This window comes from Peromyscus maniculatus, chromosome 18 (assembly GCF_049852395.1).
Source record: "Peromyscus maniculatus bairdii isolate BWxNUB_F1_BW_parent chromosome 18, HU_Pman_BW_mat_3.1, whole genome shotgun sequence".
NCBI classification, from domain to species: domain Eukaryota; kingdom Metazoa; phylum Chordata; class Mammalia; order Rodentia; family Cricetidae; genus Peromyscus; species Peromyscus maniculatus.
In genome coordinates, this window is record NC_134869.1 from 40,759,562 (window position 1) to 40,782,389 (window position 22,828).

At 37.3% G+C, this 22,828-nt stretch overlaps 2 protein-coding genes across 16 annotated transcripts in view; one reads left to right on the plus strand and one right to left on the minus strand.

Moving 5' to 3' along the window:
• Nucleotides 1–22,828, minus strand: part of Cnot2 (CCR4-NOT transcription complex subunit 2) — a 101,416-nt gene that overhangs the window by 52,076 nt on the left and 26,512 nt on the right. For 4 of the 8 annotated variants that reach the window (XM_076553934.1, XM_076553929.1, XM_076553930.1 and 1 more), the window contains exon 2: nucleotides 11,553–11,695. In XM_076553934.1, the coding sequence (XP_076410049.1) occupies nucleotides 11,553–11,600 (48 nt within the window). In that variant the 5' untranslated portion in view covers nucleotides 11,601–11,695. The remainder of the gene's footprint in view (nucleotides 1–11,552; nucleotides 11,696–22,828) is intronic. The other 4 variants (XM_076553935.1, XM_076553933.1, XM_076553931.1 and 1 more) reach the window with 1 other exon arrangement.
• LOC143269162 (uncharacterized) overlaps nucleotides 1–22,828 on the plus strand; it is a 65,415-nt gene that overhangs the window by 27,595 nt on the left and 14,992 nt on the right. The window lies entirely within an intron of this gene.

Consider the following 22,828-nt stretch of genomic DNA (forward strand, 5'->3'; position numbering starts at 1 on the left):
TTTAAAATTCTCATACTAAAAAATACATATAGCTATATCAGAATAGTGCAGTTAAAATCAGAGTATTCTTTCAATGGGGAAGACAGTTTAAAATGCATCTAAATATTTGGTCACATACATTAATTTAGCAAATGTCTATTTAATATCTACTATGTCAAGTTCTGGTTGATGTGAACCACACTTTAGAATTTTCTCTACAGAACAGACGAACACTGTAACTAAAAGGCAGTCAAGACATTTTAAAGTGGCTTCCTCTAAGGAAGGGCTCACCTCTCAGCCTCTCCTTCGTTAGCTCTATTTCCTTTGCTCCCATTTTCCTTGTCTTACTGGTTCCTGCTACACTGGCCTCCTTGCTGGTCCTCACATACATCAGGGACATTCCCATATAAAGGCCTTGATTCCTGTTAGGTCCTCCAGATAGATCCAGCTTCACCTATCTCAGCTGTTCAACCATTTCTCTGTCTATTGACATTTAATTTTGCACTTAATTAATCATTTCCCTGTCTACTTACATTTACTTGTTTTTAATTGGAGACTTTACCCAGTCCTTCTTTCCTGCGTGACATCAATGTCATGTCATATACACTGAAGAATGTCTCAATTTTGGTTTGCATGTTTTTAATGTTTTTAATGGTTTTGCATGTTCATAATCAGACTGAAATTATGCATTTGAATGCTGTATCACCAAAATAGTGTTATGCCTTTCTCAAGTTCATTACATGTACTTCATGTATGTGAGTGTTTATGATGCTATATTTATTCTAGGTAGCACTAGCCTTGAACTTGGTTAAGTTGGTACATCCGCCAGTTTTCCCTACTGGAAGTTACACCTTCTGCCTCTTAAAATAATGATGTTTTCATGTCGGACGAGCCAGGGAAGTCATGACACTGATAAATAAGTGCTTTCTTTGTATATGAAGGTTGCTTTGCACTTGAGGTGAAATTAAAGAGTAGACTGCAACTGTATTGGGGACAGACAGGAAGAGAGGCGCTTACTCTCACACAGGTTTTCAGCTTTAACTTTGGATCATAACTTCGAATATGTAAGGCGTACAGGAAGAACATCATAATGATGACAACGACATCTGAGACCGAGCGCACGCACGCACAAAGACACTGCCGCAGCACTCGCTGCCGCAGCACACACTTACTGCCGCCGTGTCTACGGCAATTCGCTCTTCCTCATTCCTTCCACATTTCTTACATTAAATACTTCAACAAAGTAAATCTTCAGAAGCTCACACTCTTCAGTTTGAACAGTGCCAATGACTACATAACCACTCAACATGACATCAGAAGATAAGAATTCAAGGTTCTTCAAACTCAAGGTTCTTCTTCTACCTATCACATTCTTAGGGAATTATCACAGTGCTTTTATCCTGGCAGAAAGGTTTTAAAACTTAATATGCTAAATACTGGTCCCACATAAGGCCTTTATGTTTTTTCTTTGAGAAAAATGTACTATCAGATTTTCACTAAAAATGGTAACTTCAAGTAGGAGAATGAATGGCAATTGTTTATGGGCCTATTAGACACTAGAAAAAATGGAGAGGGTGACTTCAAAGGAAATGATCTGGTTTTGTGCTTTAAGTTAAATAGATCAGAGCATGATAACTTATAATTTATTTATTGATCTGTATTATGTTTCGTTCCAAATGATATTTTGTAAGTGCTCAGATCTGGTATGATAGCTTTGTCTTGCATATTATACAGTGTCTTTTCCAACAGAAAGCATCCAAGCTGCATCAAAGTATTAACACAGAATCTATTATTCTCACTATTCAGAATGATTCATCTATTTTCTCAACTAATTTACCATTTCAAAGAATGAAACTTTAAAACTTCTGGTTCAACCAAGATGGACTAGTAGCAAGAATCTCTTCTCCCAAGACAACTCAAAACTGGATGAAATAGAGGCAAACAGATTGGTAGTTCAAGGCCTGCTCGGGCCATACAGTAAGATCCTGTCTTAAAAAACCTGAGAGGGGAAGCTGTATTCACAACAGTTCTCAGGTATGGAGCCCAGTAAGTGCCCTCACTGACTGACTGACTGAGTTCTCCAGCTGTGATGGAGGAAAGCTGAGCACTGGAGCTCAGTCAGGAAGTTCTTAGAACCTCAAGTAAGCAGCCCAGAAAGCTAGCTAGACAGGAGCTGCACAGGGAAACAGCTCAGGAGAGCTGGAGAGGGGCCCAAAGTACAGTACTGACCAGCAAGGAAACAGTGGGGGAGAGAACCACCTGACAAGAACCAAGAACCTGATCCTAAAGGCTGCCCTGAAATACACAGCATCAATGTTCCCAGAAGCCAGAGCAGAAAACACTGCAATTCAAGGGAGGAGTAAAGTACTCAGAAAACACTAGCTTAGTAGCTGAAGAAAACTGGCTCTACCGAAAAGCTATGTTTCTCTTCAATGAAATTTTTTAAAAAAGAAAAAGGGCAGAAGCAGAGGCAGAAACAAGAGAAAGATCTCACAAGGATCAAATGTTTCTTAATTCTACCCCCAGGAAACCTCAAGAACTTTAACACAAATGCTAAATAATATATAAGACAGCAAAATAAAACTACCAAGGACAAAAAAAAAAATCAATTATGCAAAGGAGCAGTAAAGTAAGCGTAGCTCTAACATGTAGGAAACTCCAGTTACGGACAGAAACGTGACACATGGCAGGGTGAGTGGACAGTGACAGTACGATCAGAGGCTATGGGCAAAGAAGGCAGAAAAGCAGCCAGCACGGTCAGTCAGAACACGGAGACGCGGGGATCACAGACCACTTAACAGAACACGCGGAGGGCAGAAGAACAGCAGGGACTCGGTAAACGGAGCGAGATTCTCGGGCAGCTCTGCATGTATGTACTGAGTCCCATGAAACAAAGCACAGAAGACATGTGAAGGGGGAAAAAAAAGACAATTTGATAAAAACTACAAACGAACACAACTTCCAAACACTGGAGTCATGAAGAAAATTATGTCATAATCAAAACCATACATTAAAGATTTATCATAGTAAATTCAAGGCCAGCCTGTTCCACAGAGTGAGTTCCAGGATAGCCAGGGATGTTACACAAAGAAACCCTGTCTCAAAACCAAACAAAACAAAAAACAATAGCAACAAGCAAAAAATTTATCATAATAAAGCAAAAAGTCTTAATCCTTAATAGTAGCCAAAGAGAGACACACATCGGCAACTCAAGTTAGCAATCGCTGCAGACCGTGGAGGAAGTGATAAGCCAGTGGAGGGAGCCCTGTTCTCAAGCTGTTTGACTGGCATGTTGATCGGGTCATCCAGCACGGACAGGCCCACCAGCACTCCCCATCTGCCTGCTGCAGTCCCAAACCCTGGGACTACAGGTCTGTGCCACTATGCCTAGCTAGTACACTATCTTTTAAATTCTAAAAGAGAAACTACCAATTCTTAATTTCTTACTGAACAAAACTGTTTTTTAAAATGAAGAAAAAATAAAAGACATTTTCACACACAGGAATCCTAACAGAATTCATCACCACCAGCTATATAAATTAGAAGAAAACCCTCTGGTAAACCTTTTAGTAAAGAAAATGAAACCCCAATCAAAAACATGAAGAAAATGAAAAGAGAGAGGAAATGGGGAGAAAAAAAAGGGAAGGAAAAAAGATAGAAAGGGTAGAAAATAAAGAAAAAAGAAAAAGGCCATTAAGTATCAAATTATGGGTGATATTGGAAAAGCAGAAAACCCACGATTACTCCCCCTCCAAACAACAAAAAATGAAAGTATGTAACAGAGATGTAAGGGAAAGTGTTCCCTTAGGAAGAGAAATTTTAGTCAGACCTAGAAAACAAACACGCATGTAAGGCAGTACAACAGACCACTGAAAAACAAAACGTTCCACTGAGTCACAAGAAATGCTCGACTTACTCAGTGCGTTAACCACATGTCCAGCAGTACTCTCAGGGGGATAGACGAACAAACAGTGGAAATTAATGTGCTGCTGAACATGGAAGGGAGACAGGAAAACACAGCACCCCAAAGCATTTTGAGTCCATAAATAATTTGTATTATACTAACTACATTCTCCAGCCACAGAGGGATCTCAGGAGAAATCAACATAAAATAACAAGAACAGTTACTGCAAATTTGGGGCCAGCTGGGCTCAAGTGATAACCTGCACCAAAGACAGCACAGACACCTTAAGAAGGAATTGCACAGGACAGACAGGAGCGGAAAGGGAGCAGGAAAAATGAAATATCCTGGGAACAGTTTCTTTACCCCATCAACATGTATCTATAAAACAATCACCATGCCAACACCCTATTTAATGGTGACAACCTAAAGCTCTCCCTGTCAGGTAAGTAACAAGAAAAAGATTACTACTCCTCAACAATTTCTTTTCAAAAATTTATCAGAAATACTGGTCAATTTAGACATGCTAGTCACAAAATAAAACTATCATTTCAAATGATTCTTGGTATGAAAACACACCAAAAAAAAAAAAAAAAAGAAAAAAGAAAAAAAAACTACTAATGAATTACAAGAATAAAAGTTTTGCAATAGTGATGGTTATAAAACTCAATTTGAGCCGGGCAGTGGTGGCGCACGCCTTTAATCCCAGCACTTGGGAGGCAGAGCCAGGTGGATCTCTGTGAGTTCGAGGCCAGCCTGGTCTACAGAGTGAGATTCAGGAAAGGCTACACAGAGAAACCCTGTCTCGAAAAACAAAAAAACAAACAAACAAACAAACAAACAAACACACAAAAAACACCTCAATTTGAAAAAGAATAGCTATTTTAATTTAATACCAATACATATACAATATACTCCTTTAATGTATCATTTATAACCACAAATCAAAGTATTTAGGTGTAAATATGAGTGAATTTAAAAGTCTGTTTAAAAGATAAGAATTTGAGAAAAAGAATATCCCAATACATGAATTCAGACTGGTAGAAAACTATAAATGGATCATCCTCTCCAACCAAAAACAAAGTCAATACAATTTCACTCATAAACTTGGGATATTTTCTTAGCTGGAGGAGAGTCTTTAAGAGATTCAAAATGTGTCAACAGACTAAGACCAAGGTTAAAGACATAAATATCAAACATAAAGCTATGGCAGTTTAAAACAGAGCAGCATTGTATAGGCACGGACAAGCTTATCAGAACACAGAAGTAACAGAACACAGAGAGGAACAGCATGAACTTCTTATAACAGAGACAGAAAGCTACACTGGTTAGTTAGGAGGACAGTGGGGAGAGGACACTGGACTCCTGCCTAACTCAGACCTTACTATCCATTTCAGATAGGTTCCAAGTTAAACAGGAAAAGCAGAATTTAAAGAATTTAAAATTCTATCTTTAGAAGACTATGTGAAAATATCTTTCATCTCAATAAGGAAACAAGTCTTGAATACTATCTCAATGGATTATGACATTATTGAACATCTGACAAATACTAATTGTATGGATGAAACTTAAAATTGGTATACTCGCAAACATACTCTGGGAGTTGACAACTGAAGAAATTTAGAGTCTTACTTTATCAGATAACTTCCCTTCATACAGTCCCCTCTTTTATTGTTTTCATTCAATGTTTACCTATCCATGGCTGTTCTCTGGGGTATCCCTGGCTCTGTTCTCTCCCATTCCATCTGGACCCGTCCTCCAGTGTCTGCTGCCACACACCGCACTATCTTGGTGGCATTCTTTAGAGGTAGGGAGCACCTGCAGAGTCCTCGCACGGGAGTTAATGAGGTCTCTTACAGTCATCTAATGACTTTAGCAAAAGCTCTACTCTGACTTCAAGCTAGCTAATCATACTAACCAGAGAACGTCTGCTGAATGAATGGAGTGTTTCTATCCCATCAACAGTGAACTGCTTCTACAAAAACAGATAAACGGAGGATGTTTGTTTTCACCTACTTTCATTCTGGGATTCCCAAGAATACCATCTCACCAATTTTATTACAACAAACATGCTAATGGGTTTTAGTTTGGCTATATATCTGTTTTAATATGGGAGTTCAGAAAAACCCAAAAACAAACAAATGAAGCTGCCATCATTGATACCAGCATCATCAAAGACAACTTTGCTTGCTTTTATATTTATCTAGCTCACAGAGGTATTTGTATGAGTAATTTCAAATTTAATAATGAATACATTCCATATTCACAGTTGAGGCAAAGCAGTTGCTTTTTTCTGAAGAAAACAATTATTTTTCACGTAAAGCCTAGGGCCTAAAATCCCAAAAGGAGGCCATAGTCACAAAATGAATACAAGGTGTGCCACCAGATACTTTTAAATCCTTGGAAAACAAGATGTATCTTGTTTTTTAACTACATTTAAACTATCACTGTAAGACATTTGGCTAACAGATTTACTTGGTAGAATTTTTTGTTCCTAAGGGAACTACAATAAAACACACACAACACCCCAAGACACTAAGGGTGTGTGTAAACCATGAGTGTGTAAACTTATTACAAGTAAACAAGTTCTCACAAAACAAATGTCATGAACAGTGGAGATGGCTCAGTGGGAAAAGACACCTGCCACAGAGCTTGAGTTTAATAACCAGGACCCACATGCTAGAAGGAGAGAACCAACAACCCCACCAAGTTGTCCTCTGACCTCCGCCACGTATGCTGTGTGTGTGCACACATGAAACAAACACACAGAAATAAACATCATAAGAATAGTTAAAGAAACAACCAGGATGTCATTTTCTGATTTCAGAAGAAAAATGCTTGTATGTAACATAAAGGAAAGCTAGCATAATGTAACAGTGAATCAACCTGTGAGGAACTTGCAAATTCATTTAACCTGATGTTAGTTGGCCAAGAAAACATGGAAAAGAGAAAGAAGGCCAAATAAAATACCAAGTTTTACTTAAAAATTTTAGGTTATAAATTCCAAGTCACTTGTACCGCTCAAAGTGTGAGTGTGGCACAGAGAAGGATCACACTACTATATTATTACCATTACTGCGAACCACCTGTTAGTAGCTGTAATCGCAGAAGAACAAACACAGAAAGTCCTCATTTCGAGCTTTAGCCCACTCTGCTGCTTTGTATCTCTGTCTGGGACAATAGTTAGGGCCCTTTGTTGTCAAGATTTTCAAGAGCAAAGAGAATACTGTGACCCAGTTCACTAGATTTAGTCTTTCTTTTGTAATTATTTTTTCCATCTGCTTACTGTTGTTTGCCTTTATTCTACACCAAATAGTAACAAGAAGGACTAAAACCTACCTCGATCATTATCTAGGCACTGGATCTGACAAATTTCAACTATTAACTATTCATACAGTTCCCACAGATTTTATTCCAAGGGTTCTCTCATATTCGTTGCTCAGCTTTCAGATTTTACACGTTTGAAGATGCACAGACGTTAATGTTTCTAAACACATTAGAAGGTACCAGGTACAAGCTAGCTGGCACAATTATGACTCCAAGACATCATCAACTAACTGCAGATCCATTTGGACTGCAGAAAATTTTTCAATGCTAACTTATAAAAATGAAAAGGGGTAGCCAGGCATTGGTGGCACATGCCTTTAATCCCAACACTCGGGAGGCAGAGCCAGGCAGATCTCTGTGAGTTCGAGGCCAGCCTGGTCTACAAAGCGAGTTCCATGAAAGGTGCAAAGCTACACAGAGAAACCCTGTCTCGAAAAACCATTTAAAAAAAAAATGAAAAAGAGTACTTCCACTAGGCATGGTGGCACACTTTTAATCCCCAGCACTTGTGAGGCAGAGGGAGGTGGAGCTCTGTGAGTTCAAGGACAGGGCAAGTTCCAGCACAGCTAGGGCTACACAGAGAAACTCTGTCTTGAAATTTTCAAAAGGTGAAAAAAAAGGAAAAGGGGTACTTCCACTGCCTATTTATACTTAAACTTTGTTGCAGTATAAAATGTTAATCTGTATACAGCAATACCTAAAATTTACCAAATAAAAACAAACTTACCTAACTGTTTATGTGTTTAATAATTAAGTTAATTTGTACATTCTATTATACTGTCAAGTGCTGAGTATTTAACTTGGGAAAATGTCTGGGGTTTAGGTAGGCTGAAAGTTCGGTTTCCCTACACAAAACAATGGAATTTAAGGCATAATTTGTCAAAACATATGAAAACTACATACATAATAAAAATACATATTAAAAAAGAACAAAACAATAAACTCTAGTTAATGATTACTTCTGGGGAAAAAAACAAGAAATGAGATATGGCAATATCTCCATAAGTACAATAAGCAAGCTGAAAATACACATTTGCTTTTAAAAAAAAAAAAACCCAAAGAGCAGCAAATCTTTACATTTGCATTTTACTCACTAGGAAACACAGCAAACAATTAAGAAAAAAGTTATGAAGATGAACTTTCACATTGGACTTTGTGTTTTCTTCAACATTTGTATGTGGAACAAATTATTTTTATTGCTAAAAGATAAATGAAAGAAGGTTCCATTCATAGTAAGCATCTTGGGAACACCACTGGTTGATATCCAGCCTATTTCTCTGTTTCTTCCTTTCAGTTTTTCACTGTAACTCCTCCAACAATAGGTGCTGAACATCTCCATATAGCAGGTACCACACTAGGTACTGACAGTACCAAAATAAAGAGTATGGCTCCAGTGTTCAACACGCATATTATATGCAGAAGCACTGTCTTACAGTTTTGTGCAATGATAGAAAAAATCTAATGTGCAGCATTTGCTACATTAGCCACTAGCAGATGTATATACTGAGCATGTAAAATGTGGCTTGCCTGGCTGCTAAACTAAAATGTTAGTATCATTTAACTGAAATGAGTTTCAGTAGCCATTTGTGGCTACTGTCTACAGAACTGCACAGGAAACGTACACAGGAAACTGGAGGACAACAGATGGCTGTTCTAGGCTAAGGTGAACACTAATCTACAAGCATGGAAGATTTGAGGGCAATAGGAAAAACATTACAGGACATGAGCCCATTACAGGACAGCTTCTGGAAAAATGGAAAGCAAATTCCTGAGTCATGAATAAAGGCCATCAATCCATGAGAGATCCAGATAATTAAAGCCTGGGGCACAAGATACGAGGAGAGTCACAGCAGTTTTGAATTACTAAATAGACAAACCCAGCAAGGCAGGTAGAGAAGAGGTATTGAGGGAATAAAATCATGTGCAGGAACAGGACAAGGAAAAGTCAACTAGGTGTCATGTTTCAAGCTGGACTATGAGAGAAAGCCACTGATGAGCCAAGGTGGTAATTAGGATGACTTAGATTTAGACATGCTCATAGCTATGGTAAAATTAGTGTAAAATACAGAAGGTAAAATTGTAGAAAACAATTTTAAAAACTGACATAATGTCCACTTTCTTATAAAAAGCTTGACAACCCTTTTCAAATGAATGAACTATGAATAAATTGCTTTCCTAAACTAACTTATTTATGCAAACAAACTTCATCTACTATATTCAAATACTTAACTGAACTCATTGACAAAAACAAAGTAGACAGATATTACTACAAAAATCAGTACTTCAACTTACGTGTAACTCAAAGTCATTATAAGGTCTATATGGAAATGAGAATTAGAGACATAGTCTTCTTGTTAATCTCAAATATTAGGCTATTATCAGGACGCTTAAAGAATCAAACAAATTCCAAAGCTGAAAGCTTTCAAATAAATGAAAAGTTATACAGACACAGTAAGTCTACTTTAACAATGAAAACAACATAATTCCTATAAAGTAAAAATTTATAAACTCCAATTTGGTTTCATCTTAAGACTACACAAACTCCTAAGAGTTACTAAAAAAAATACAATTTTTACTTTGGTGATTCAACATTCTCTGGCTATCCCATATACTCTTAATAAATTCGTCTTGATGCTAGATATGAAACCATGCTTCCATTCATAGGTTCTTTTCAGAGGGGCTTCAAAAACAAAATAATTTTACAATTCAGACTTAAACAACTATTTCCAAAGACATTACAATGTACAATGGACAACACTGTATAGCAATAAAAGGTAACGGAAAAATATATTCAGTTGGCAAAAGCCTAACCAATGCATTTTCCAGGCAAGCTTAAAAAGTTGTGGAATAAAGTACTTTTTGAGTAGTATAAGCAAAAGTAAGGAACTCTATTCATGTGCAAAATAGAACCGCTGTATTCCTTTTGTAAGTATAAATTCTGGAATTGAATATGAATATGGCTCCATGACACAACTTAGCTGTAAGGTGTAAATCAAACAAAAGTTCTAGAGTCACACTCACTGTGAGCACCTCAATGCATCCTTACTGAGAATCACAATGTCCTTCAAGTAATCTAACAAAACCTAACGAAAGATGCAGAAGCCCAAGCAGTGTGACTACTAAAAACCTCTCAAGCTGTGGGAAGTGGGTTCAACTACAAATGACCAGCAAAAGCCAGTCAGGTCTGTGAGGACAAATCAGGAAAGGGAGGTTATAGGGAGAGCTGACTTAGTAGTCTCAGCTTACACTCTTACTAAAATAATAACAATCTGGCCAAAACCTTCGTCTATCAAGTTAGGTGAAAGCTCTAGGTCAGATGCAGAAGCATCTTTTTATGGGGATAGTGCTCCAAACCAGAACCCAAGTCTTTTCATCAAAGGCTCTTTGCTGACACACACCATAAAAACTCACTTTCAGTTTTCTCCAGTGTCCCCTTGCCTCAAAGCAGGGAAACAAAGGCTTAATTTCACTAAACAAATGACTAGCGCCCTCTGTCAAAGCTGGTTTATCACTGAGTCTTAGGGTCTCAAAAGACTGCAACTCCTCAGATGAGAGGGAGCAAAGGGCTGAATACAGATCTGTACAGGAAGCTAACAGTTCATCTCTACAGCAACTTTATTCAGTATTTAACATTACTTCACACTTCAAAATGGAGTCACTATCAAATGAAATAAAACAAGTTCCATTTAAACTTAATTTCAAACGCTATTCTTTTTTTTAAATCAGTACAATAACACTATCTTTAAAATTCACCTTCTTTGAAAGTGCAGAAGAAACAGGAATGTTGCATTTCCACTATCTTTTGAGCATCCCTACATAATTATATAAACGATGTTAGTGTTAAATAAGTAAGGAAACAGAATCTGATGATGTAAGGACAGCAAATCAGTGACAAATTAAATAGGATCTGGGTCATCAGACATTCCTAGACTTCATTTACATTTCTTCTATAACTTATCCAATGTTGTCTACGTTTCTCTAACACTCTACTATACAAAATATAACCCCAAACTTACATTTCATTCTTTCAGGAGTATATATAAAAATAATACTTTATGAACTACTGCCTTGGAACTCAGCCATAAAATCATACATTATATATAAAAATCATCCTAAATGCTGGCATATATGTCAGACAATTTGTTCTGGTACTAAATATACATTATAAACATGTTTCTCTTTGGAAAGTGTTCACAATTATTTCAACTGTCAATTCCATTGTGTAATTTTTAAATTTTTCAGGAGGTGTATCCGTTGTAATCGGCTAGTTCCAATTAAATATTACATCAAAACAGTTCAATGTAGTCACATGACAAATAGAGAAAGAGGGAAAAAAAATTCTTACCTGGTAGTTTCTTTTCTCAGATAATGTATGTCCATCAGTCCTCACCATAGAGTCGTGTCCTTTCCTCACAGTACTGGAGGCAATCAAATAGAACTGTCACTCAAGGGTCGTGTCACAGGAAGGACCGCCCACCAGTTCTCCCTCTAGAGTGGAATTATCCAAAAGCCATCAAAATTACTAACATGTAAATACATATAACAATAGCAAAAACATTCAACATGACATATAAAATGCAAACAGAACCAAATCAAGAAGTAGCTGTCTTACACTCTACCCCACCTTTTCTCTTGGGTATTCAAGGCAGGCACTAGACTCTGAAGTAGAGATTGTCTAATATGAAAACTTGCCCTCACATCTACTCCCACCATGTCAGTCACCAGACATTACACACAAAGAAGACACTTTTAAAGTGAATGAAAACAAAGTTGACTGAAAAGAAAAGAAAAAAAAAAAAAACCTACCCCTAACTTTTATTTTCTGGTCCTAAATGGTCTCTGGTTATTTTGAGAATATCCAGTTAACTCAGATTCAGTCATTTAACTAGATGCTCCCACCCCAATGCCTATACTTCACTACTACTTCACTACTAGGAATGTAGCCATTTTATACATTGATTCATGTCACTCACAAAGCTTATTTTCACACTGTGAGATGTAAACACATCATAGTTTTAAGATCATTGTTAGATTAAAAACCCAATCCAATGTTCTATCATCATCAACTCCAATGATGAAGAACAAATGCCTGCCTTTCAGCCCTCCAATTTCATGCACACTGCAATAGAATTTACTTTTTGGCATGAGAGAGGGGGTTAATGATACTCATTTCTTAACCTGGGTAAAAAAGCATAAAATAAATATACACTCTGCATGTCAGATTTTAAAAAACAAATCGAAACTGAGATAAGAATTACCATAAATGTTATTTCAGAAATATGTAATAAAATTCAAAGTTCAAAGATTCAAAGGTAAAAAGTACATGATACATTTTCAGGACAAATAGCTTTAGTAGTACAAAAAATTTACTCTGAGAAAGTAGTATATATAGCTACTGAACTAATAATGTTGCTATCCATTATAATTTTGCATTCAAATTTAAAACAACTGATTTTTACTATCATATAAAATGTACATTAGGACAAGAGAGTAGAAGCATCTAATCTACAATCCGTGAAGAGGTGAGGACTGGGAGATGGTTCAGTGGGAAAAGCGCCGGCCTTGCAAGCATGAGGGCTGAGTTTCCAGCCCAGAGCCAGCCTTGGGTGGCGGAGGGCAGACAGGCAGATCCCTGAAGCTCACTGGCCAGCCAACCAGCACACCCCAATCAGTGAGCTTCAGGCTCAGTGAGGGTGATTCCCATGGGGGAAGCTTCATGTGGCTCCTGAAGACACCTTCCACATCCACACACCAAATATACTGCACACATACACAGCACCACACACAAACTCTTCAAATTTCTACACAAATTAGTACATGCATATACATATGTCTGTGTTCATGGGAACCGTGCCCAAGAGGATAGATGAGGGTGTCAGGTGCCCTGGAGCTCGAGTTACAGGTAGTTGTGTGGCTTGTGACATGGGTGCTAGGGTGCTAGGAACCAAACCCAAGTCCTCTGAAAGAGCGGTAAGCACTTACAACCAATGAGCCATGTCCCAAGCTCCACAATTTAAAAACAAAAACCCAAACCAGTATTACTACAAAGGTCAAATACAAAGATTTACAAATATGTATCCATTACCTCTAAAACACAATCTGTTAAGATAATTTTCAAATGAAAAACTAACATTAGCCGGGCAGTGTGGTGCACGCCTTTAATCCCAGCACTCAGAGGAGGCAGTGGCGGGTGGATCTCTGTGAGTTCGAGGCCAGCCTGGTCTACAAAACGAGTTCCAGGAAAGGCACAAAGCTACACAGAGAAACTCTGTCTCGGAAAAAAAAAAAAAAGAAAGAAAGAGAGAGAGAGAGAGAGAGAGAGAGAAGAGAGAAAAAGAAAGAAAGAAAAAAAAAGAAAAACTAACATTATTGAACAACATTCTACAAAGAATCAATATAATAAAGCCATCTCCTAGCTCCTACTACATACACTAAAACAATTAGGAAGTTGCAGAAGCTATGGTTTTACTCAGTTTTGACCATCCTACATGGTATGTGTTGGACTGAAATACTTTAAGATGCCCAACTCTAAGCAAAAGTGTAAATACTCACTAGAAACTTTTTATGTGCTTTTAGAATAAAGAATGTCTCTCGAAAATAAGGATTTTTTAAAATCATTATATAATTACTGCTATAAATGTAGTCATCATTTAAACTGTTTGCATTATTATTTAATTTATGCCATGCTTGAGATTGAACACAGAGCCTTGCAAATGCTGGGTAAGGGCTATATCATAGTGCTATATTCCTGAGTCAGGAATTGCAGTATTTTAAAGGAAAAATTACCAAGCAAACTGGATGTCCCATTAGGTTTGGCTGTCACCAAAATAAATAAATATATAAATAAATAAGCACATGGTATAGTTTCTAAATGGTAATCTTGTTTTAATATAATAGTATTAATAAAGTTTTAAGATAGGATCTATCTTAATATAGTCACGCTAACTGAATCCAGTGGACAATAGTCTGAAATTTGAGTGACTATATTTTATAGAAGAATACTTTCCTCCTTGAATATATTTTGTATAAAATTCCATATAGTACACTTTCATTATATAAATTTCATCAAAAGATCTATTTAAAATCTAAAATTAACAAGGTAATTTTTAATACCTTAATGCCACATAACTTTAACAGCACATCCTAATTATATAAAAAAAGACAATTAGGAGTAAAATTTTATGTGCTAAGTAATACTTTAATAATAAAAATTAACATTTCATCAGTAAATTTTAAAAGAAAAATATTTACTTTGAAAGATGACAGATCGTAAACTTTATTTACTCTTTGCTTTCTTCTATATTTCTAGATTCTAATCAGGATAGGAACTAATATTCTATATTAAAGGAGCATTATCTCTTTTTAATAAAAAGGAGAAAAATTAAAGGTACTTTTTATATTCTTCTGAGCAAGTATGAAAGATGAGCATCTGTCACTACTGTCTTCTACTACTGTGTTGTATTAAATAAGACAATGAACGGTACAGTGTGGTGATACTTCACATTGGGGGGATGCAATGAGGTGTGATAAATGAAGGACGCCATTACATCTATTTACCTAAGACTGTCTGGGGAAAGAAGAAAATGAGCAACCAAGAACAGAAATTTCATTTCCCCAAAACAGGTTTATACACTGTTTTCCCACAAAGTCCTACAAATAGTTAAGTAGTCATAATAGTATGTATTTTACAAACAATGAAATTTTCTCTTAAGCAGAGATATCTTCCATAAAATAAAGACTAGCTTTATTCATCCACTTTAAATCAAACCAAATATACAAAAATAGTAGTTTTGCTATATAAACACCAGTCATTTCGGGTATTAAGAAAACAGAACTAATGCAATGAGCTCTCCAGTGCTCCCTGATCACTGTAGGAAGGAAGAAGGGCTTTGTGGCTGACAGGAAAGGCAAAGTGAAAGCCAATCAGAGTTCAAAGTTCTTAACAGTCCAAACAAGTTCCAAGTCAGAAAGAGGAAACAAGGTAACTAGGATCTGCAGGCCAAATAGACAGAAGGCTGAAGAATTGCACTCCAAGGACCTGAACAGAGGATTCCTATTAAGGCTTAAGTTGAGGAATGATTTGTATCTGAATGCGGAAAAAGCTATAGCCTCCAGAAGTCTTCTGAAAACTTAGGGGTAGTGGAAACAATCCTCTCAGTAGCAAATCAAATAAGCTTTAGAAAAAGACTGGAGGGACGTAAGAAAGCTTAAAATCAAGCTCAGAAAAGATTAGCCCAATTCTAAGTAACACAATGTCACCTCAAACAGCCCCAACAATACATAAACCAACCCAACGAACTAGCATAAAAGAACCCAACAGTAAGTATACGATACTTACCAAAAAGCGGGAACACACACACTCATAATAAGTTGACAAAGAGCAAAGGAAAGTAAACACAGCAATTAGACAAATGGTGGAATTATCAGGCAAAGATGTTAAAGCAAGTATCATTAACTATGTTCTAGACTTTCAAATACACACGTCAACGCAAGGTCTGCCTGCTACTGGACAAAATCCCTGACAGACACTTCAGTCTCGAAGGTTTCAGTCCAGTAGGACTGATAAGCGATGCTAAAGCAGATGTCTAACTCTTAGGAGCCAAGAAGTAGAACAAAGAAGGGGGCAGAGCAAGACACACACTTGGAAGACTGGCCCCCAGTGAGGACTACTGCTTCCTCCAAACAGTTTCCCCCTCCTCCTCCTCCTCCTCCTCCTCCTCCTCCTCCTCCTCCTCCTCCTCCTCCTCCTCCTCCTCTTCCTATTTTTGAATCTACCAGTGGATTAGATGATTATGAAGGACTGTCATAAGCTGATCATCTCACGAAATGATTTCATAGTGGTTCTCAAAGATAGGAGGAAGTTATACTTTATCAACCTTCTAGGCATCTTAATCAGTCAAGGTGACCATCAAAATTAAATATCAAACAAGGTTTGTCAGCACAAACAAATTTCTTTACGGTTACAATTTCTGTCTCTTTACTTGGATGGCCTGATAACAGATTATCATAAAACGATAAAAAAACACGCCAAAAAGTGAGTACACAAAACTGATAAAATCTAAGCTAGGTCAGTAGACCAGTTATGACAATTTCTGATATCAAATAGTTGACTATATTATGTAAGACCATACCCTTGGGGAAAGCTAGAATACAAATATATGGAACATCACTGAGTTCATGATCAAAATTTATATTAATTATATTATTATTATATTAAGGCTCAGCAAGATCTCCTAAAAAAACAAATGTAAAGAAAAATACAAGTGGATAAACAGTAGATTATATGCAGCAAAAGAGAAGTTTAATGAACTTGAAGACAGGAAAAAGATCACAAATGAAGACGGGTGAGAAAAGGCACTGGGAAGCCAAGAACTGAAGGAACGGTACACTGTGTGCACTGTGAATTACCGTCCGTTACGTCAGTGAACTGCGATGCTGTATCCGAAGGCTACATTAATTTAACTACTGCTGCAGGAAGAGTAAGACAACGCCGCATTTTCTAATTTTGAAATGGAAAACATAAACTCACAGAGCCACATTCAAAATCTTCCAAGTAGAATAACAGTAAAATTACCATAATATTTATGAATAAAACTGCAGAGAAAGTGCTAGAAGACTTTTAAAGGGTGGGGAACTGGCTAACGAATAACTGCTCATCAAGAACAATGCAAACCACGGGAGAACTACCCCAGCCCGTGCCCATCTCCAGTGGACCACACAGATCTTCCTTCTGTCGCCACACTCACTGCTTTATCCCAGCCCCAAACTCCACTAGGCATTTCCTGGGAACCCGCAGGCCTCTGCAGCCAACCAAGCAGCTAGGCGAACTGCAGATCTTCACCTCTCCCTCCATTCCTCGATTCTCATCCCAGCTCTGTGGGAGACTTGCTGTGGCCTCTCTTCATCCTCTTCCCTCTGTAGCTGAAAGTTTTTCTATGTTCTCACCTAGTGAACAGCCGTTCAGACCCAAGTAAACACACAGAGGTTTATATTAATTAAAACTGCTCGGCCAATGCTCAGGCCTACCACTGACTAGCTCTTACACTTAAACTCAGCCCATTTCTGTTAATCTATATGTCACCACGTGTTCTGTAGCTTTACCTGTGTGTCATTACATGCTGCTCCCTGGACGGTGGACTGGCGTCTCCTGAATCAGCCTTCCTCTTTTTTTTTTTTTTTAACTGCTCAGCCCAGCTACAGCCCTCATTCCCAGGGGACTAAGCAGATCTTGATGGAACACCCTGTTTTCCTCCCTTCTGTGTCCCACTCAACCCTAGTCCATTCCCATTTTTAAGTGTCAGCTCCCAATACCTAGAAACATATTACCAGTGACCACACCTAGCAGCATCTCATAAAAAAACCTAGAAACAACATACAGCCAACACATTCTCCTAAGAACCAGAGAGGGCAACAGAAACCATCCACCGGAAAAAGACAAGACCAGATATTAGTACCTAGAATTACAAGACTCCCAAACCCAGATAACTAGACACCAATGTAAAGACACAATAACAGCCAAGACAATATGTCTCCACTAAAGCCCAGCATCCCTACCACAGCAGGCCTTGAGTATTCCAACATAGCTTAAGGCAACCTTTATGAATATAAGAGTTCCTTAAGGAGGAAATAAATAAATCCGTAAAGAAATCTATGAAAACACAAACAGTGAAAAGTAATGAATAAAACAGTTTAAGAACTGAAAGTGGAAATCCAGGCACAAAACATCCAGGGTATGTGGGCCACTATGAAAAGACCGAGTTGAAGAACAATAGGAATAAAGGAAAGAGAAGAAACCCAGGTGAAAAGCAGAGAAAATATTTTCAAAAGAATCACAGAAGAAAGTTTCTCTAACCTAAAGGAGATATATACCCAAGTACAAACATGCAGAACACCAAATAGAGTAGACCAGAAAAGAAAATCCTAAAATAAAAAACACTAAACTTACAGAACAAAGAAAAACTAACAAAAGCTGCAAGGAAAAAAGGTCAAGTAACATATAAAGGCAAACCTATTGGGATTAACACCTGACTTCTCAATGGAGACTCTAAAAGCCAGATAATCCTAGACAGATGTTCTACAGACTCTAAAAGACCACTGACGACACCACCCCACTACTACACCCAGCAAAACTTTCAATTATAATAGATGAAGACAAGACATTCCATAATAAAAACAAATTTAAGCAGTATCTACAAATCTGGTCCTACAAATGTGCTAGAAGAAAAATTACAACCTAAGGAGCTTAACCACACCTAAGAAAAAACAGGAAATAAATCACCCCAGACAAATCAAAATCAAGAGGGAAAATGCACTCATGAACACACCACCACCAACTCAACAACTACAAAACCCAGAAATCAACAATCACTGATCTCTCTCAACATCAGTTCTCTCAATTCTCCAAAATAAAGGGCACATACTAACAAAACCAAAGTGTAAACATGATTCATTCATTCCTCTGCTGCATTCAAGAAACACACTGTAACATCAAAGGACAGACATCATCTCAGAGTAAAAGGTTAGAAAAAGATATTCCAAGCAAATGGACCTAAGAAGCAAACTGGGATAGCCATTTTACTATCTGACAAAACCAACCAAAAGAGACAGGAAAGGACACTACAAACTCAAAGGAAAAATCTGCCAAGAGGACACTGCAAATGTGAACACCTATGCACCAAACACATAGGCAACAAGTTCCTAAAAGAAACATTACTACAGTTTAAATCACATACTGACCTTTACACACAGACAGTAGGGCATCTCAATACCCTGCTCTCACTAATAGACAGGTCATCTAGACAAAAATTAAACAGAAATGCTGGAGCTAACTGACATTATAAACCAAATGAACCTAACATATTTACAGAACATTTCACACAAATACAAAAGAATATACTTTCTTTCTCAGCACCTCAGGGAACTTTCTCCAAAATTCACTGCACAAGACTCAATAGATACAAGACTACTGAAATAACTCCTTGCATCCTATTTGACCACCACAGACTAAAGCTAGAAATCAACAACTGAAAACAATAGAAAGCTTACAAACTCATGGAAACTAAATACCTCACTACTGAATAAAAAATGGGTCAATGCAGAAATTAAGAAATTAGAGACTTTCTAGAATTGAATGAAAATGAATACACAACATACCCAAGTTTATGGGACACTACGAAGGCAGTTCTAAGAGGCAGATGATTTATAGCACTAAGTTAGAAGAAAAGAGGGAGGGAGGGAGGGAGGGAGGGAGGGAGGGAGGGAGGGAGGGAGGGAGGGAGGGAGGGAGGGAAAAAACTGCAGAGCTCTCATACTAGTAACTTAACAGCACACCTGAAAGCTCTAGAAAAGAAACCACACTAGAAAAGAATAGTCAGCAAGAAACAGTCAAATTCAGGGGTGAAATCAATTTATATAAAAAAAAATACAAAGAATCAATGAAACACATAGCTGGTTCTTTGAGAAAATCAAACCCTTATCCAAATTAAGTAAAAGGTAGAGAGTGTATTTAAATTAACAAAATTAGAAATGAAAAAGGGGACTTAACAGACACAAAAATAATCCAGAGAATCATAAAAAGATACTTTAAAAATGTGTACTTACTCCATCAAATTGGAAAATATAAAAGAAATGAATCACCCAGTTCCAAAGTTAGATCAAAATCAGACAAGCAATGTAAATGGACCTATAACTCCTAGTCAAATAGAAGCAGGCATTAAAAGTCTCCCAACCCAAAACACCCCAGGGCCAGATGGTTTGGGAATAGAATTCCACCAGACTTTCTAACAAGTGTTAACACCAATACTCTTCAAATTATTCCACAAAATGAAAAGAGAGGCAACACTACCCAATTCATGGTACAAGACCACAGTCACCCGGATACCCAAACCATATAAAGACCAAACAAAGAAAGAGAATTATAGACCAATTTCCCTTATGAACATAGATGCAAAACTGAGTAAGACATTTAATTACCCCAATATGATCTGCTGGAAAAGCAAAAATGAAAAGTTAAATCAATGTTTCTTCTCTGGCCTTAATTCACAAAATTGTTAAAAAAAAAAAAAGTGACTCAGAAAAGTAGACAATTATAGATAACTTTCCCAATACTACTTTTTCTACAACTACAGTGCTAATAGTATTTCTAATAATGTCTAAATTTTTGAAGTTTGGAAGTAGTATCTAAAATATCTGTAATTTAGTCATCCTTATACACTCAAAAGTTAAAAGTATGCATTTAATGAGGCTAAATAGTTGCACCAGTTGGCAAAGGTTGGTTTTGTTATTGTTTGTTTGTTTAACCCAAGGAAGGTCTATTCTGGGTTGGCTATAAATTAGAACCAACTAAAAAATCTGACCAGTTTCATCAAAACCAAATAAAAGTCAAAGTAAACGCATTTAGCCAAACAAAACATAGGTAACTGTATTCTAAATGCTCAGCTTTATACTGACAGAGAGAGTAGCTCTCATCCCTCACTAAAGAAGTTTCTTTTCCCAGAATACAGAAAGCCTAACAGAAAGCTACAACTAATCAAATGCTGAAAACAACTGGCGGTGGGCTGTCCAGAGGCAACAGATATATTTAGGTATATTTACAGCGTATGCAAGTCTTACACCTAAGGCTAAAAAATCAAAAAGAGGGAGAGGGCTGTAAGAGCCAGAGGACTAGGAATTCTGCTGCAAGACTGTATCTTCTAACTATGGCAGGAAAGGCACACCCTTGAAATCTCAACAACAGTTGGATTCCCAGCATGCACATGGTACTTCACAAATGTGCTCAGAGGCCCATCTCCCAGGTGACTCCAAATTTTGTCAAGATGACAGTTAAAACTAACCATAAACAGTTACCTTGGGGTATATATCAAGAACCTTGTCTCAAAATGCCAAGTGACAGCAAAATGCCAATGACAGCAAGGGCTGTCACTAATTTATAGTTTGATCACATGGATAAATGTTTTCAAAACCTGAGTTGATAACTACTAGTATATACAAAAAACACCAGAGACAAAAAGAAACTCCTGAATTTTAGTAGGAGCATATTACAATTAGTCTTGCAAAAATGCCAAATTAACTAAAAATATTTTCTAAATATTTTAATAATTCAGATTTCAAAGGTCAAGTATTAACATGTAAAAATGGAAGGTTTCTTTTACTGACATAGAAAAACAAAAGTTAACCAATAATATTACCTTTAAATCAATCAATTCTCTGGTCATCACAATTTAATGTTTCATAACTTTAGTTTTTGTATCTCTATAGTGGCAGCTTTCTGATATCCTTCTTTTAATCTGACCATACATAATTCTATCACAAATATTTTAAGAATTTTGGTCACCCAACACCCAGATATATCTGTTTAACAGGCTCGGCAATGCAAGATACTCAAACTGTCTGTGACTAATGGTCATATAAAATGAAATACACAAAGAGGTCCTACTGAACTTAAATGACAAATGCCAACACTTTCTGAACCACATGCTTGCAAATGGAATGGAATGAAAGACAGGGCAAGAGAGAGGGTCTTCTGTAGCCTCCCTACTACATAAAGCTGCTTTAAGTTTAAAGAAACGGCACAACCTGGTGTTATTCAACTGCCTCATAATATATAAAGACAAAGCCATGTGCTCTAGTTCCAAGCAAAAGTGAATTAGATGAAAACTAAAGAGAACTGTGTAGATATTCTTACAACTAGGGGATCAATTCAAAGAAAAGCAACTGTTGGAAGTAAATAGCCTGATTATTAATCTCTGTATTTAACAGCACAGAAGTCATTTGAGGGATACTTCACAACAACAGCTTTAGTCCGACAACAGAAACAAACTAGCACGACAGAGGAACTGCAGGAGAGTAGAAACAGAGTAACTAGAGATAAAATATAGACATCTTTTACAAAGCGTTATGCCATAAATGCGAGCAAAATAAGGAATGGCCAAAAGACTATCTAAAGTGGAGTTTATAAGACACAAAAAAGCGGTACTCTGAATGAGAATGTCCCCCATAGGCTCATATATATGCTTACTTGGTCCCCAGTTGGTGGCACTGTGGTGATTTCAGAGATGTGCCTTGTTGGAGGAAGTCAGTCACTGGAACCAGACTTTAAGAGTTTAAAGACCCGAATCATTTCCAGTTTATTCTCTGCTTTGTGCTTACAACAAAAGATGTAAGCTCTGAATGAGCATCCTATCTAACCACCATGTCTCCCATCCATGATAGACTCTTGTCCCTTGGTCATGGTGTTTTATCACAACAGAAAAGTAATCTTGGAAAACACTGATAGGACAGATTCCAGGTGATTTTTAGTAAATGTGGGTACAATGTCTAAGAGACTGGACTTAGGCACAGGCTATGTTGCTGCAAGAAAGTTATTAAGTAGGGTAGATTTAAATAAGTAGACATCTATTGGAAGTATAAAGCAAATCCCCAGGCACTCTGTTTTTCTACTAAACTACAAAACAAAGCCATCAGCTCAAAGAAGGGATATGAAAGGAGATGTCAGAGGTTTAAGGCAGGACGAAAGATGTGAAATGATTCTGACAGTGAAGAGACAGGAGGGATTAAAACATACCTAAGTGTCAGGCCACTCAGTGAGCCACCGAGGATGGCATTCTTCAGACCCCAGCAGCT